This window comes from Capra hircus, chromosome 19 (genome assembly GCF_001704415.2).
Source record: "Capra hircus breed San Clemente chromosome 19, ASM170441v1, whole genome shotgun sequence".
Taxonomy (NCBI): Eukaryota; Metazoa; Chordata; class Mammalia; order Artiodactyla; family Bovidae; genus Capra; species Capra hircus.
In genome coordinates, this window is record NC_030826.1 from 21,279,137 (window position 1) to 21,296,063 (window position 16,927).

The 16,927-nt window shown below is 42.3% G+C and overlaps 1 protein-coding gene and 1 pseudogene across 1 annotated transcript in view; both read left to right on the forward strand.

Annotated features, from left to right (window-relative positions):
- Positions 2,829-16,927, forward strand: part of CPD (carboxypeptidase D) — a 71,777-nt gene continuing 57,678 nt past the window's right edge. The window contains exons 1-2 of the mRNA XM_013971902.2: positions 2,829-3,627; positions 9,241-9,488. Coding sequence (XP_013827356.2) covers positions 2,882-3,627; positions 9,241-9,488 — 994 coding nt within the window. The 5' untranslated portion in view covers positions 2,829-2,881. The remainder of the gene's footprint in view (positions 3,628-9,240; positions 9,489-16,927) is intronic.
- Positions 15,286-16,888, forward strand: LOC102183263 (annotated as a pseudogene).

Sequence of the window (16,927 nt, forward strand, 5' to 3'; positions counted from 1 at the left end):
TGTTTTTCAAAAGCCAGGTCATTACCACTCAGCTTCTGCGAACTGGAAACTTTTTCCCAAGTTCCTTCACTTGTGAAGCCAGGACTTTCCTTGTGGGAAAGAGAAAAGGGACACCTGTCATAGGTTAGGATTTCTCAGGGGCAGCTGGAGTTATTTAGCTGGAGGCTTCCCCTCCAGTGAGCAGTGACCGGGTCAGGAGCTTTGGGTTTCACTTCGAACCACCAGCACAGAATACCTGCTTAGGATGGAGGCTCCAGACCAGAAAGAGGTTGAAATTGCGAGGCGGGAGGCCTGGGGATTCTTGGGAGGGCGCTGGCTCAAGTTACATCACATTATTTCACAGCCCTCACATGTTTATTTACTGCCTCCCTAGGTGAGGCTGCAGGAGTGCGTTGGCAGGAAGAGGCTTCCAAAGAGAGTGAAAATGGTAGAAAAGGAAATGTTTGATTAAAGGTTAACATGCCCCCTGGGGCTGCTTTGATTTGGATTATTGTAAAAGTGCACAGAGTAATGATTAAGTACTCCCTGGGGTAGCGGGGGGAGGTGGTCTCTGTACAGAGTTGGGGCTTTGCTTCTGATGAGTTGCAGCTGGTGTGTAAGAGGCACATGAAACCAAATGGGCATGGAAGAGAAGAGATGCTCAAAGGACCACAGTGACTATACTAAATTCATCATCCTCACCTAAGCCCGAGCCTTCTCCTGGCCTCTTCCTCAGTGAAAGCTCGCAAGTTTCTTTGGCCATAACCTGAAGTCAGCCTACAGCTTCTCTTTCTGTCACCTTCTCTTTCCTGTCTACGTTCTCTCCTAAAGGTCTTTCAAATCCATTTCCTCCTTTCCATCTCCACTGGCACTGTCCTCAAGGGTTCAGAGCCTCATCATGTCTTTTTGGATTATATCTTCTTTACAGGTTTCTCGGCCTCAAGTCTTAGGCCTTTCACTTCATTCGCCACTGTTACTGTTACTTTTGTTTTTAAAGGAGCTCTTTATTCTTGCCTGGAGAATTCCATGGACAGAGGATCCTGGTGGGCTACAGTCCATGGGGTTGCAAAGAGTCAGACACGACTGAGCAAATAACACCTTCACTTTATTTTTTATTAATTTATTTTTGGCTGCGTTGGGTCCTTGTCCTGGCACATGGGTTTAGCTACCCTGTAGGGTGTGGGATCTTAGTTCCCTGACCAGGGATCATACTTGCGTCCCTTGTGTTGGAAGGTGGATTCTTAACCACTGGATTGCCAGGGATGTCCTGGGATTTTTCTAAACTAGCTTAACATCTGTCAGTGGCTCTCCATGGTCTTATGGATCAAGTGCTCCCCAGAGCCCAGCTTGTGAAGCTGTTTGAATTCTGATTCTGCTTCTCTGGTTTGTGTCCTCCATACCCGTGAGCTCCTTCACAATCCTGACCTGTATGCAGTTCCTAGGATGTGCAGTATTTGCTCATGAGTTTTCAGTGTTTGCTCCTCCTTCTGCCCAGAATACCTACCCACTTCCTCTCCTAATTTCTCTCCTCCTGTGCTCCTCCCTCCTTGGGCTGAATGAAGTTTCCTACATCCCTAATTATAAACTTACTACAAACTGTATCCAGTCTCTGAGCAGAGTGAACTGCTTCCCAGCACCATAGCTGTGGCACACAATAGTTGCTCAATAAATACTTGATACATAACAACTAACTCTACTATTCACATTAGGGTTCAATCATAGCTCAAGGAAGGAGCCTGGAAATGCCTGGCTTTGAAAGAAGGAACTACAACAGTTACTGCAATTATGTTCTTTGATGGGTAAAATTTCACACTTGATGAAAGAATTAGGAGGTTTTGTGCTTCTTCAAGCTAAAGTGATTTAAGCCTACTTTAAAGACCAGTTTAAAGGCCTCTTCTCTAGATGATAACACATTGTATTTGCCAGCTTTAAGGCATTTTGGAATTATTCTCACCAAGCAAATGTTTCCAGAAATGTCATACCTACTGCTTTTGAAATGTCACTCTAAGGCCACAGTTAAACAAGTAACTCGCTCAGGAGAAGTGTGAAAGGTGGGCAAGTGAACCATGAAATGAATTCGCCTACAGGGCTGAGACCAGCCCACACTGGAACCTGTGGCAGTGAAATAAACTGGGGTAACACCGAGGCAATAAATCCATCAACACAAAGAGAGCCTATTACATAGAAGATTTTCACTAGACATAAAGGAGACATCTTCTTTCAACATAATGACTAAAACCTGGAAAAGAGGTAGTGAACCCCTCTGCCTCTCCAAATGACCCAGTCCCTTCAAACGCTGACTGGCGGGGCGCTGGGCTCAAGTTAAGGCAGACCCCCTCCGATGGGAAGGGTGCACGGTGGGAAGGGCTGCGACGTCTTCTGTCTCTTCTAAGGTAGATTCTTTCGAACCTTTGAGGGTTTTTTTCAAGTTCTTTGATTCTTTTCGAACCTTTTGATTCTTTCTATTCTCGGTTCTAAGCGTTAAAGCGCAGCTGGGGAAAGCTGCAACAAAGATGGGAAGGAAGCCGGTGATAGTAGTCAGAGGAAAAGGGGTGACAATGAAGGGATAACCCATAAAAAAGAGAATGAGCGAGTAGAGGAGAAGCGGAGCAAAAGGAGAAAAGGAAACGGGAAGGAGGGGGAGAGAGAGAGACAGGAACCCTGACCGAAGAGGAGAGTGACCAAACTCTATCCAGACAGGAGGAAGGCACGCCCAGAGAGGGGATCTGCTGCTTTAAGGACGGCCCCGCCCACGGAGTGACGCAACGGCAGGCCCGCCCACCATTGGCTGCGGCCGGAGGGCGGGATGGGGTTGCTAGGAGCGGAGGGGATCCGGCGGGCCCCGGCCTCCCGGAGCGCGGAGCCGGGGGAACGGAGCCTGGGTTAGCGGAGCTGCTGGAAGATGGCGAGTGGCTGGGACGCGCGGCCGCCCTGGCGGCCCGGGCGCCTCCCGCTGCTGCTGTGTCTACTGCTGCTGCTGCAGCTGCTGTGGAGCCCGGCCCGGGCCGCGCACATCAAGAAGGCGGAGGCGACCACGACGACGACGACCAGCGCGGGCGCCGAGGAGGACGAGGGCCAGTTTGACCGCTACTACCACGAAGAGGAGCTGGGCTCGGCGCTGAGGGAGGCGGCGGCCGCGGGGCCCCCGGGGCTGGCCCGCCTCTTCAGCATCGGCAGCTCGGTGGAGGGCCGGCCGCTGTGGGTGCTGCGCCTCACGGCCGGCCTGGGGCCACCGCCTCCTGACGGCGACCCGGGGCCCGACGCGGCGGGGCCGCTCCTGCCTGGCCGGCCGCAGGTGAAGCTGGTGGGCAACATGCACGGGGACGAGACCGTGTCGCGCCAGGTGCTCGTCTACCTGGCCCGCGAGCTGGCGGCCGGCTACCGCCGCGGGGATCCGCGCCTGGTCCGCCTGCTCAACACCACCGACGTGTACGTGCTGCCTAGCCTCAACCCCGACGGCTTTGAGCGCGCCCGCGAGGGTGACTGCGGCCTCGGCGACAGCGGCCCTCCCGGGGCCAGCGGCCGCGACAACAGCCGCGGCCGCGACCTCAACCGCAGCTTCCCCGACCAGTTCAGCACTGGCGAGCCCCCGTCCCTGGACGACGTGCCCGAGGTGCGCGCCCTGATGGAGTGGATCCGCAGAAACAAGTGAGTACCGCCCTCCCTCCACCCACCTCCCCATTCACGCATCCCTCCGGGGCACAGTCTGGGTCCCTCACTCCGCAGGCGTTCAAACAGTGCTCGCAGGCCTAAGGGACTGGAGTACAGAGGGCGGAGGGCAACACCCCATAAGGGGAACTAGGGCCCAGGCCGCTTAGCCTCTGTCCTCAAGATAATTGTCGGAGAAGCGCTGCCTGGAGGATGTCATTTATTCAAATAATGCAGAGAGCCGCCGTTTGGCTGGAGGGGAGACTCCTTTATGGCTTTCTGGTCCCTGTTCTCACAGGACAGTAGAATAAGCGATGGAAGAGACCTTCAGGATGACCTCGGTCAGCTCGCTTATTTTATAGATAAACTGACAAAATTGCGGTTATGTCATGACTACAGACGCTGTGCTAAACCCCGTGGACTGCATGATCTCAGTTTATGTTGGACACAACCTGATGAGACAGGCAGCATTTTCATTCTTGTTTTGCATGTGGGGGAAATCGAGAGTCAGATTGCAAATAATTTACATAGTATGAAAATCATTTACGTATTACGGAAGTAGCTGGAACTGGACTCAGGCATTTAGTCAGTGTTCTGAGCCCTGGAGGGAGCGTGTAGCCTACAGATGACACCCGTGGGGTCTTTGTCTTGGTTATTTGATAAAAACTGATTCTCTTCCAGTCTTGGCTTCTGACTCAGCTATGGAGCCTATAGACATGGCTGGCCAGAGAACTCCTCCAGATCTGGAACCTTCACCTGGGAGCAGCCTCATTTTAGACTCTGAAAGGTTTCTGATTCCATTTATGCACATTATTAGTGGACCAGAGTCCAATGGCTAATTGTCACACTTATACACAACATACACAAACACACCTTAGGTGTTAGTAAGTGCCACATGGGATTTAAAATATTAAAAGAAGCATGAGGACCTCAAGAAATAGGTGTATGACATGAGACTATGCTAAATATAGAGGAGGTGTGTTTATGTACCCAGTTAAGCTTTAGGGGAATTGCTCCTACTGACAAAACGTGTGGGCTGCTATAATAGAGGTCATCTCTGTGAAAGAGGGAGAACTTGAGTCTTAAGAGATGCGTAGGATTTTCAGCAAAAAGGAGGAGAGGAATAGAGGAAGAGGGAACTTACGGAATCATGTCCAAAGTGACCAGGCACCTCTTCCCTTTCTCAGCTATTGGCTTTGCCAACATATCCTCTTTTTGTGTGTCTTCCTAAGACTTGTAGAGGATTTCCTTGGTGGCTCAGCGGTAAAAATCTGCCTGCCAATGCAGGAGACATGGGTTCGATCCCTGGGTGGGGACGATCCCCTGGAGAAGGGAGTGGCTATCCACTCCAGTATTCCTGCCTGGGAAATCCCATGGACGGAAGGAGCCTGGGCTATAGCCCATGGGGTTGCAGAAGAGTGGGACACAATTTAGTGACCGAAGAACAAGGACAAGGCTTGTGGAGCAATTAAGCTTTCTATCCTGATGTAAAGATTCCTAAGTGACAAATAAAAGCAATAATGAACTCAGGCGTTTTCCTGTAGGACTTAGAATCATCTCTTCTACAAGATTCAGTATGTAGCAGACCTTGGAAAAGTCATGGACATTAGAACAATTCTAGATTCGTTTTCTCTCCCCACCTTTCACTTTACTCCTTCTGAGAGGAGTAGGCATTAATCCCTGGGAGGCATTAACTTCACATACACTTTCTGGGAAGGTTTTTCTTTTAAAGATAATGATGTCAGGCTCTCTGAACAGTTGCATAAGAAGTGTGACTTTAAGCAATGCAAACAGTCTAAAATGCTCCATCATGACCTTTACAAGGATATAAATTCTGTGAGTAGATATTTCTGTTCAGTATTAGTTCTGCTGTGACCAAAAATAAAAATAAGCTCTGTCTTGGTGCAAGTCACCTTGAGACTAAACTAAAAGCTTTGAACTTTAAATTTAGAAGCAAAAATGTGCTCTCTGGACAACTCTTTCACATCACCAGTATTTAATGATTACAAGGTATGGTCCAGGCTGGGTAGTTCAATGGTAGGAGCTTGTGAAGATTTGAAAAGCTCATCTGTGACGGTTGGTATTACACAGAAAGTTGCTCTCTTTTGTGGCTATGGACTACCCTAGTCATATCCTCCCTCTTTTCAAATGTAACTCTAAATCAGAAGGAAAAGTAGGTGAGTATTTAGGGTAAAAGTATACCCATCCATCCTCAGTCATAAGTAACTCAAAATGAGTATTATTTAATGGTTATTCAGTAACAAGTGATATGTGAATAAAGTAAAAAACAAGCACACGCATAATCTGAGATTGATTCTTAAATATAGAGTCAGCTTTATGGAAAGGAAATTCTAAAACCACAGACAGTATAGGGAAAGTACCTTTTTCAGTGTATTCTGTGAAGTAAACCATTCGCAAAATTTCTCGATATACTAGTCACCCAGCTGTATTAGAAATAGATTTTTTGGTCATTGTTGCTTTGGATATGTAAAATTTAAAAACTCATTTTCTCCTGCTTAGGAAAGTGAAGTTTATTTTCTTTGTTTCACTTTATACTTCACCCATTCAGTGATTTTGAACTGTTGACAGTTGACTCATATGCTTAGGAAAATATATAAGATTTTAACTCCATCATTAAAATATTTTATAGTTTACTTGGCCCTCATATTTTTGGCACACTTCTTTACTTAAATATAGCTGCTTAGGCTTTAGTAGATTGTGCAAAAATGATTTTTTTGGGTATGTTTGTGAAAAGCATTGTAGTATTGGGGTGAATACAGTTCCCTGAAACCTTTAGAATTTAGTTTATCAGACATCAAGTTTTCTTAATTTTTTACAGGTATTTACAGATTTATCTGGGGACCATAACAGAATTAACTTAGAGATGGATTTTTTAATATCTATAGACTTGTTTATAATTTTTATAATATAATAAGCAGCTACTTTAAATCTTCTGCAAGAAATGATATATGATATTGAAGTCAAGTGTGAGAAACACTCAAGAGAACTGATTTGAATGGAAACTAAAATACCCTTCAAATAAAATTGGATTGATATCAAAGTTGGTTTGACAAAGACTAAAAGCAATAATCTTATAGCCACTATAATAGATATCACTTTCTCTTGAAATTGTCCTTACTAGAGTGGCACTGGTACTTTTAAAGCTATGTACGTAGAGTAAGGAAAATCTAATAATTTATCACTGGAGTAGATTGCAAATATTTCGTTGTTCTAAAGGTATTCAGTTAGGCTATTTTAATAGTATTTCTGAGAAGTGTTAGAAGAAATGACAAAGTGAGAAACACCTTTTAGCAGAGAATCTTGGAATTTAAAGTCTTAATTGAAAATATATAGTTAAAATAGCATGCTTCACTTACTTAGAATATTTAGTTATCCACTTTTTTCCCCACTAAAATACAAATGCCATAAGGGCATCTTTGTATTTGTTTCTTCTCTGATGTATTCCCTAGTGTCTAGAACATTTGGCTTATAGTTGACACTCAAGAAAATTTGTTGCTGAATGGATTGCCTGAGCTGGGCTGGCCTTCTTATAACTTTCCCCAAATCATTGCTGAGGGGAAAAGTACTTAAATTATTTAAAGCATAGAAGCCAAAAAGTAAATAGTTAATACCTTGCTATGGAGGAGGGTTGGGTAAGGTGGAGTTAGAGTGTTAGAATATACACTTAGTTTTTGCTTCTGTATCATTCTTTCTGGCATTGGAAGTTGGGGGTGGATTGATAGTCTGTAAGGCAGTGATTCCCTGAGCAGGATGCAAATATCTCCAAAGAAAGGAACATTTGTTGAGCAGATGCTTGAAAGCAGTCATTGTGCTGGAAGACACTGTACGTGTATTACCTTATTTAATTCTCGTAACCACCCTGGGAAGCAGGTAGCATTAATCCCCATTTTACAGGTGAGAGAAAAACTAGGGTTCAATGGATTTAGAGGCAGCAACTTTACCTGACCATGTTAGTAGTGAGGGAAACAAAATGCTCTTACCCATATTTGCCTGGTTTCGGAGCCTCTGCTATTGCCACGACACCAAATGGTCTTCTCCTCTGGTGTCTGGAATTGTGCTAACTGTAATTATATTAGTTATTAAACTCAACTTTTTTCATAGTCTGTTCTTGTATTTATTCACTGTCTTTATCAGCTCATTTCTGTCTTCTGAGGACAGATTCTGTGTTACAAGTAATTTTTATTGTTTGACGTCCTCTGGGAGGTACTAATCATATTTAACTTTTCAAATTAAACATATCATAGACTTAATTCTCTTTCAAGCATATAAAATGTTATAGATCAACCCCCTTTAGAATTTCTGTAGGTCAGTTTCTTTCACTCACAAAAAGGCAGAAGCAAAATATCCAATTTCAACTGCAAAAAGTGTTTAATCTCCAGCCATAGAAACAGGTTGAGCTGTTACATGAGTGGAAAATGTATAAATAGGGCTGCAGCATGTTTTTGCCTTTAGCTTTTACCATAAAAGGAGTTCTTCAGTATTTCTGTATCTATAAATGTGACTGGATTGTAAGTGGGTTCACTTAAAAGTAAAAAACATAACAAAAATTAAAATGTTTCTTTTTATAGAAGCAGCCTTATCTTCATGTCAGTTTATTTTTTAATGGCCCAACCAGAAACCTTGGTCCTAAAAAGAGAGCTGCTTTTACAGTGATACAATGTTCTGTATTGTTTTTCTCTGAAAGCAAATCACTGCGTCAGGTCTCTCCCCCAGCCCCACCACCAACCTTCTCAACTATGGTGTCTCTCTCGAAAATGCGAGTTTAGTGTATTGTGAAACTGGAATGAGGCAAAACACATCCTGTTTTAATTTATTTGTCTCCAAATCTCAAAAATTCTCTCTGGACAGTAATATAAAAAGCATGAAACTTATTAACCCAACTCGTGTATTCAACAAATATTTATTTATGTAAGCCACACTTTCTATGAGATTGACACATTATGAAGTACACAAATTAGATTGAACTCTATGAAAATGTCATTTTTGTAGGTCAAAACATGGTTGAATATTGGCAAGTTCATATTCAACCTAATCGAGGTCCCTGAATAAGACATCTCCTAAAACATTAATTTCTACTGTGTTATTAAGCTATGTTTTTTCAATGATTGGAAAATTTTTAAAGTTATTTGAATTTCACTTCAGTTCAGTTCAGTCGCTCAGTCGTGTCCGACTCTTTGCGACCCCTTGAATTGCAGCACGCCAGGCCTCCCTGTCCATCACCAACTCCCGGAGTTCACTCAGGCTCACGTCCATTGAGTCAGTGATGCCATCCAGCCATCTCATCCTCTGACGTCCCCTTCTCCTCCTGCCCCCAATCCCTCCCAGCATCAGAGTCTTTTCCAACGAATCAATTCTTCGCATGAGGTGGCCATTTGAAGTTAAGGAATTGTAAAAACTGCTTGAAATTTGTTGAATGGATAATGCTTTCTTTCCATTTTCCTTCTATGTTGTTTGGTCAGATTATAACTGTTGGTAGAATTGTCTTCTAGATCTCAAGAGGAATATCTAAGTTCGTTGATAAAAGATGTAGAATTTTAAAATATATGTTTTCTGTGCCTTTTAAAAAGTGATGTGTGATTTTTATTTTCCAAGGTTTGTGCTTTCCGGAAACCTGCATGGTGGCTCGGTGGTAGCAAGCTATCCTTTTGATGATTCTCCAGAACATAAGGCCACTGGAGTCTATAGCAAAACTTCAGATGATGAAGTATTTAGATATCTGGCAAAAGCCTATGCTTCAAACCATCCCATAATGAAAACTGGTGCCCCTCATTGTCCTGGAGATGAAGATGAAACTTTTAAAGATGGGATCACGAATGGTGCGCACTGGTATGATGTGGAAGGTATGTAAAGCCCTGAATTTGCTATATTTTCCTCCTTGTTCATTTAACTTTTCTGAGCATACTCTGGGTGGAAAAGAGCAAATAAACTTCAAGGAATTATGATTTTTTTTTAATCTTGAAAATTTCAAACCCACAGTAAAATTGAAAGAAAACTCCATGAACACACTTGTATGTTTTGTTCAGTCACTAAGTCATATCAGACTCTCTGTGACCCTGTGGACTGTAGCCCGCCAGGCTCCTCTGTCCCGCCAGGCTCCTCTGTCCTTGGGATTTCCCAGGCAAGAATACTGGAGTGGGTTACCATTTTCTTCTCCAGGGGCTCTTCCTGGACCAGGGATCGAACCCACACCTTTTACATTGGCAGGAAGATTCTTTACCACTGAGCCACCAGGAAAGCCCGAACACCTGTATATCCTTTATTTAAATTCAGCAACAGTTATCTTACCACAAATATTGCTCCTCTCCCCTACACACACACACACACACACACGCACACTCACTCACTCTCTCTCTCTCTCTCTCTCTCTCTGTCAGATGATTGTAGTTGAGAAATCCACAGTAACTCGGTGCTGTCACCCCACATCTGTTTGCATGTAACTCAGATTCCCTGTATTACCCCCCCACATACCCCACACAGCTCCTTTTCTTCCTGATCCGATGCAGTCAAGGCTCCAGCATTTTGCATGCGCCTCTTGTGTTTTTCAGTTTCCCCCATCTAAAACAGTCATGCTAACAGTCTCTTTTCTTAATGATGGTGCATCTTTTGAAGTGTCCAGTCCAGCTATCCCACAGAACAGCCCATATTCTAGATTTTGTCTATTTCTTCATGATAAGATTTTCAGGTCCAAATTTCCAGCAAGACCATTACACTGATCCCACGAAGAGGCACATAAAATCAGTCAGCTTGAATTGTTTACCATTTCTCTTTAAGTGTTATAAAAACAGCTATTGTTCTTTTTAAACTTTTGGTATCCTTTGAAGGACAACTGTTTGTTTTTATGCACAGGCTTAGACAATTTAATTAAGAGTAATCAGAAGAAACAGTCAATCCATAAAAATGTGATCAGTGTAAAACTTTTTTCTCTTCTTAGAATCTACCCATAGTGAATACCTTAGGTCAAGAGTCCTTAACCTCCAAAATCTAATGCCTGATGATTTGAAATGGAGTTGATATAATAATAATAATAGAAAAAATGCACAATAAGCATAATGTGCTTGAATCATCCCACAACCATCCCCCCGACCCTCCATGGAAAAATCGTCTTCCACAAGACCGGTACCTGGTGTCAAAAAGGTTGGGGACTGCTGCCTTGGGTTTTCGCTTACCCTATTATTTTTATTGGCAGTCAGTCACATTATAAAGTATCTTATGACATTTCTCTTTATGTGCCTTCTTTAAAATATTTGAATAACTCTGAATTTTTATGTCAAGCCAAGAATACCCAAATTGAGTACTAAGTTTCAGGACTTGATACTTTCTATAGTTTTCTGATTCTCCTATAGTTTCTACCCATGTTTCTTATATATAACTAGTGAGTTGAGCTATTTAGAAAGGGGTATGAAATATATAGAAGCCAAACTTTCTGCCTGTAACAATTAGAGGTGGTTTGAAAACCATTAATAAATTTTAAAGATAAGGGATATACTTTAATGTTTACTTTCATTTCAGTCTTTAGCAAATATTAATATATTTACTTTTAAGACTCTGCAGGTCTTGCTGAGTCTTAGTTCTTTGACCAGGGATTGAACCTACACCCTCCACAGTGAAAACTTGGAGTCTTAGCCACTGAATTGCTAGGGAATTCCCTTTAGCAAATATATTTAATAAAACCAGATTTCTTTTTTTAAAAAAAATAGGGTGCAAAATCCTTTTTTAAAAATATAAATTTATTTATTTTAATTGGAGGTTAATTACTTTACAATATTATATTGGTTTTGCCATACATCAACATGAATCCGCCACAGGTATACACATGTTCCCCATCCTGAAGCCCCTTCCCCCCTCCCTTCCTGTACCATCCCTCTGGGTCATCCCAGTACACCAGCCCCAAGCATCCTGTATCATGCATTGAACCTGGACTGGCAATTCGTTTCACATATGATATTATACATGTTTCAATGCCATTCTCCCAAGTCATCCCACCCTCACCCTCTCCCAGAGTCCAAAAGACTGTACTATACATCTCTGTCTCTTTTGCTGTCTCGCATACAGGGTTATCGTTACCATCTCTCTAAATTCCATATATATGCGTTAGTATACTGTATTGGTGTTTTTCTTTCTGGCTTACTTCACTCTGTATAATAGGCTCCAGTTTCATCCACCTCATTAGAACTGATTCAAATGTATTCTTTTTAATGGCTGAGTAATACTCCATTGTGTATATGTACCACAGCTTTCTTATCGATTCATCTGCTAATGGACATCTAGGTTGCTTCCATGTCCTGGCTATTATAACCAGATTTCTTGAACTAGTGGTTTTGTGATGTTGTCAAATTACTTCATTATTTGAGATCCTATCTAAAATAATGTACTAAAACTAATTTTTCCTTTTTGGAGAATGTTGTTAAAGGTTAGAAAATAATTTCTAATTGACAGTTGACTAAGGAAGATAAATACATGTGATACTATTTAAAAAGTTAAGTGTGTTTCCTTCACAGTAAGTAAGATTATTTGGTTAAGCCAGGCAACAGGTTTTTCTGAGTCTTCAAGCATCTCAAGGAGCTCAGTTTTGCTGCTGCCATTATTTTTTTACATTATTTATTTGGCTGCACTGAGTCTCAATTGCAGCACATGGGATCTAGTTTCCTGGCCAGGAGTGGAACTCCAGCCCCTTGTATTGGGAGCTTGGGGTCTTAGCCACTGGACTACCAGGGAAGTCCCTATTCTGGTTTTTGTGAGCATCTGCTTCTCTCCTGTTTTAGCTGGGTGGTCAGACATATTTTATGTTATTTCTACAATAACTAGCTTGTATCTCTTACTGCCTTAGCAATATTGAGCAGTTTCAGTAGTTTCTTGAGAGTGTGAGTGTGTGTGTGTGTTTTAACAGCTTTATCAAGGTGTAATGGACATACAATAAACTGGACAAATTTAAAGTGTATAGTTTGGTAAGTTTCAACATATACTTCAGTGTACCCATGAAACATACATATTGTTTCAGGAGTTTCAACAGGGCAAATTTGTTGTTTATCTTATACTGGACTGTAGTGAGTAAGGTGTTGTGAAACCTTGTGACTAGGCATATATGCAAACCCAGATGTCCTGGAGTAACTTTACTGACACTTTATGTGACGTATTGAGAAATTCTAACTCAAAGAAGTAGAGACTTTTGGAACTGAAAATGAATGTATTGATCTAGTCCAGCTCTATTGCTTTACAGGAAATCAAGGCTTTAGTGGTGAAATAACGTGTGGGCATCAGTTATTTACCGAGCAGATATTTACTGAGCCTTTGCCACATCCTATATACTGTATTAAAGACACGGTGTGAACAAAACAAACAGTTCCTGCTCCTGGGGGTGAGGAAGTACATTAGTAGTGGGGGTGTGAGGCAGTTTGGCCCCCAGAACCTTCACCTTCCTTGCCAGGATTGATTCAGTATATCTGGCTACCCACGTGGGTGGCCCTGCTTCTCTCAAACCTCAGGCTCCATCCAGGGAATGACTGTCCTAATAAGGCCTGTGAATAGTCTTGTCTTCTGCTAAAGCCTGTTATTGTGACAGCCTAAGCTCAACCTATTCATGCAGCAGTCCTCTTTCTATTTTTTTTAAAAACCACAATGTGCTGATTTGTATGCCTTTTGTTTACCATTCTTTATTCTTTTCTTTCTTCATGGTTTTGAAGACCTTATAAAAAAAAATCCTCTGATGGTTTAGGGTGTTTATTCTAAAGGAAACTTAATGAAACTGAATTATAGTTTCAGTCAACTCTAAGAATTGCCCTCTTTCAACTGATAGGAATTTTTAACAGGGCAAGTAACCACCTATATAAAGAAGAGAGGTATGAAATGTGACCAGATAATGTGTCTGTAACTAATTCAGGTTTTTGTGTGTGTGTATGTATGTGTGTGTGAATTTAAACTCCTTTGATCATTTGGGCAGCCATTCTCTGCATAAAGTGGAGGTCTGACGGAGCAGCACTAATGTGCTCTAAATATTGAGGTATGTTTGGCTTGAGGTAGATTGCTGACAAAGGAAGGAGCATGGGGGAAATAAAACCAAGCTGTTTTGAACAGCATACAAGGTTAGATTTGGTCCAAAAATGGACTGAAAAGCTTATTCTTTTGTTTTTTGAAAAGCTTATTCTTGAGTAGCATTTTCTGTGTCATTAAGCAGGGCATTATGTTATAATTCTTCTGTCATCAGAAAATTGGAATCTGAATAAAATAAAAAAGAATCAAATGGACAGTCTAGAAATACAATATCTGGTCTTAAGAAATAGACAAATCCATAATTACAGTAGGAGATTTTAAACATGCCTTTCTTAGTAATTTTTAGATCATGAAGGCAAAAATATCAGTAAGGACACAGACAATTTAAATAACATAAACCAATCTGATCTAATGAACTTGTACAAAATACTGTCCTCATATTTAATTTTCCTGCAGTCTTTTGTAATCCAAAGTATACACGATAAGGAGTTTATCATTGGTCCCACTTAAGGTAGATGTGTCTAGTTCTGTTAGTGCTTTGTGTTACTTTGTTCTAAAGTGTATATATTAAAAACAAATATACTAAAACATACTGAACTTAAAGCATTCTTATGTCTTTGCTTGTTTCACAGTTTAATAGGATCAAGTCTGAACTTTTCAGTCTGACACTTAGCCTTCTAGCCTTGTACGCGTTGCTCGCCTTCTCTCCTACCTCTCACCCACCACTGAACGACTTGTGCTGTGCTGTGCTCAGTCATGTCTGGCTCTTTGCAGCCCCATGGACTGGTAGCCCACCAGGTTCCTCTGTCCATGGATTTTCCCAGGCAAGTTGCCGTTTCCTACACCAGGAGAGCTTTCCAACCTAGGGATCGAACCTGCCTCTCTTGCCTCTCCTGCATCGATAGGTGGATTCTTTACTACTGAGCCACCTGGGAAGCCCCGAACTATTTGTCCTTCTCCAAAAATGTGAACCTTCAGGTACTGGGCTGCTGTCTGTCTGGTATGCATTTCTCCAGTTCAGCTGTAACCTCCTCTGAAACCTTTGCTACAGCAACTGTCACTCTGTTGCCTTCCTAGAGCTTGTTGTTCAACATCAGTAAAATGTTTATCTACTTCTGTTGTTAGTTTTTTGTATCTTCTGCTAGAGTGTGAATTCTTTGATAAGGACTTGCTGTGCTTAGTCACTCAGTCGTGTCCAACTCTTTGCAACTCCGTGGACTGTATACAGTCTGCCAGGCTCCTCTGTCCATGGAGATTCTCTGGGCAAGAATACTGGAGTGAGGTGCCATGCCCTCCAGGGAATCTTCCCAACCCAGGGATTGAACCCAGGTCTTCCACATTGCAGGTGGATTCTTTATTGTCCGAGCCACCAGGGAAGCCCAGGAATACTGGACTAGGTAGCCTGTCCCTTCTCCAGGGGAACTTCCCGACCCAGGAATCAAACTGGGGTCTCCTGCATTGCAGGCTGATTTTTTTACCACCTGAATTACCTGGGAAGCCCTTGATAAGGACAGTGTGGTGCTATTCATACAAAATGTATCACCAGGGAAAAAGTCCTACAGGAAGTGAGACTGGGGAGGTTTTTACAGTTATTTGGAATAAGATCTTTTTTTTGGAGATAAGCGCTTTATCTGGAGGGATGCGGTAGGAATGAAAAGGGAGTATGAGATATATGAGAAATTGTGTGAGAAGAGTTCCAGAATTAACAGTGAGACAGTAGGACAGAGTATCTAGGCAGAGAAAGGCGTAACTTTGAGACCTTGAGCCTGGATTAGTAAGAATGATCACGGAAATGGGGAAAAAAACCTACTTGAAAGAAGTGTATGTGTGTGTTTTCCCTTTAGATGGGAGAAGAGTGAAATTGGAGGTGATACTGGATGTACCAGTTATAAGTACCTAATGTACACTTGGAAGATAGGCTCTGGGGCTTAGGAAAGAGGTCAAGATGATAAAGACATTTAGGAGTTATGAGACGTGTGGAAAGCATATGTCCATGAACTTGATTTTGAAAATTGAATTGATATTGTTTCCTGGCATCATTTAATTGCTTGGAGCCAGAAATTCAACTGGGAAAAAAATATATATATATGAACAGATGGATGCTTTTTCATCTCCAAAGTGAATATACTTCTGGCATTTTGTATTGGGATGTTTTCTTTAAGGAATGCCAACAGTTTAGATATTCTCACCCTGTTCATATGTTAAGAATACTTTCGATAATCAAATGTGCATTAGTAAAGGACTTTTGGTCTTATCTGATTTTGTACATTAAGGAGCTTTTGTACATTGGACCTCTTCCTTTTTTCCTCTCTCTTTTAACCTGAGTGGCACCTTGTTTAAAAGGAAAGCAAAGATGTAAAATGATACTCAAACAGGATATTTGCTTCTGTTTGAGTCACCAGTTTGCTTTAGCGAACTGAAATATAGCCTCATATGAAAAAATCTCACCTTTAGGAACAGCGTGCTTATATATTTTGTAATGTAGTAATAGACTTTCATGAAGGTTGAGAACCAACTGCTAAATACCACTTTAGGATGTGGCCCCTAAATCTTCAGATACAATGTCTAAAACTTAGATGTGTTTTTATTTTTTTTAAACATAGATGGTAGAAAATGAGAAAGTACTTAAAAAAAAAACCACACTCTCTCTCTTTCTCTCCCCTTTTTGCTCTCCCTTCTTCCTGTCCCTCTTGCCTTCCCCTCCCTCATTCTTTTTCTTTTCCTTTCCCTCTCCCTATAAAAGCTACCACCTCATCCTGGACACCCTGGTTGTATTACTTCAGCTCTGAAGTGCTACTCCTCTGAAGTGGCCAGAACATGATAAGACACCCATAACCTTCCTATGGTTAATAACCCATGGGTGGTTGGCTGTACCACCAAATCATTCCTGTAATGTCCCAGTAGACTCCCCAGAATCTCACCCTGTAGCCTCATCACATCACTGTGGTGTCAACTCAACAGCCCATGGTCCCCCGGCAACCAATGGTGCCAGTCCCTGGCCAACACTCCATGAATCCAACCAAACAGCACCAGCCAAACTTTCCGTTGCTCATGCAGCAGCCCTTCTGGCCCCAGTCCATCCAGCCACAGGCTCACTAGCCCCCTGCCCCCCCAGCTACCCCACCCAGCCCTTGCTGCCAGAGCCACCTTGCCCCCAGTGTTCCCCATGCAGCCTCTGTCCTCCATGTTTCCTGGCCTGTCTCTGGAAGCTTGGCCAGAAACAGACAAGACCAAACAGGAAGAAGTGGATTAAAAGATCAGAAAATGAATTGCTTTCAGAATGACGCAGGAA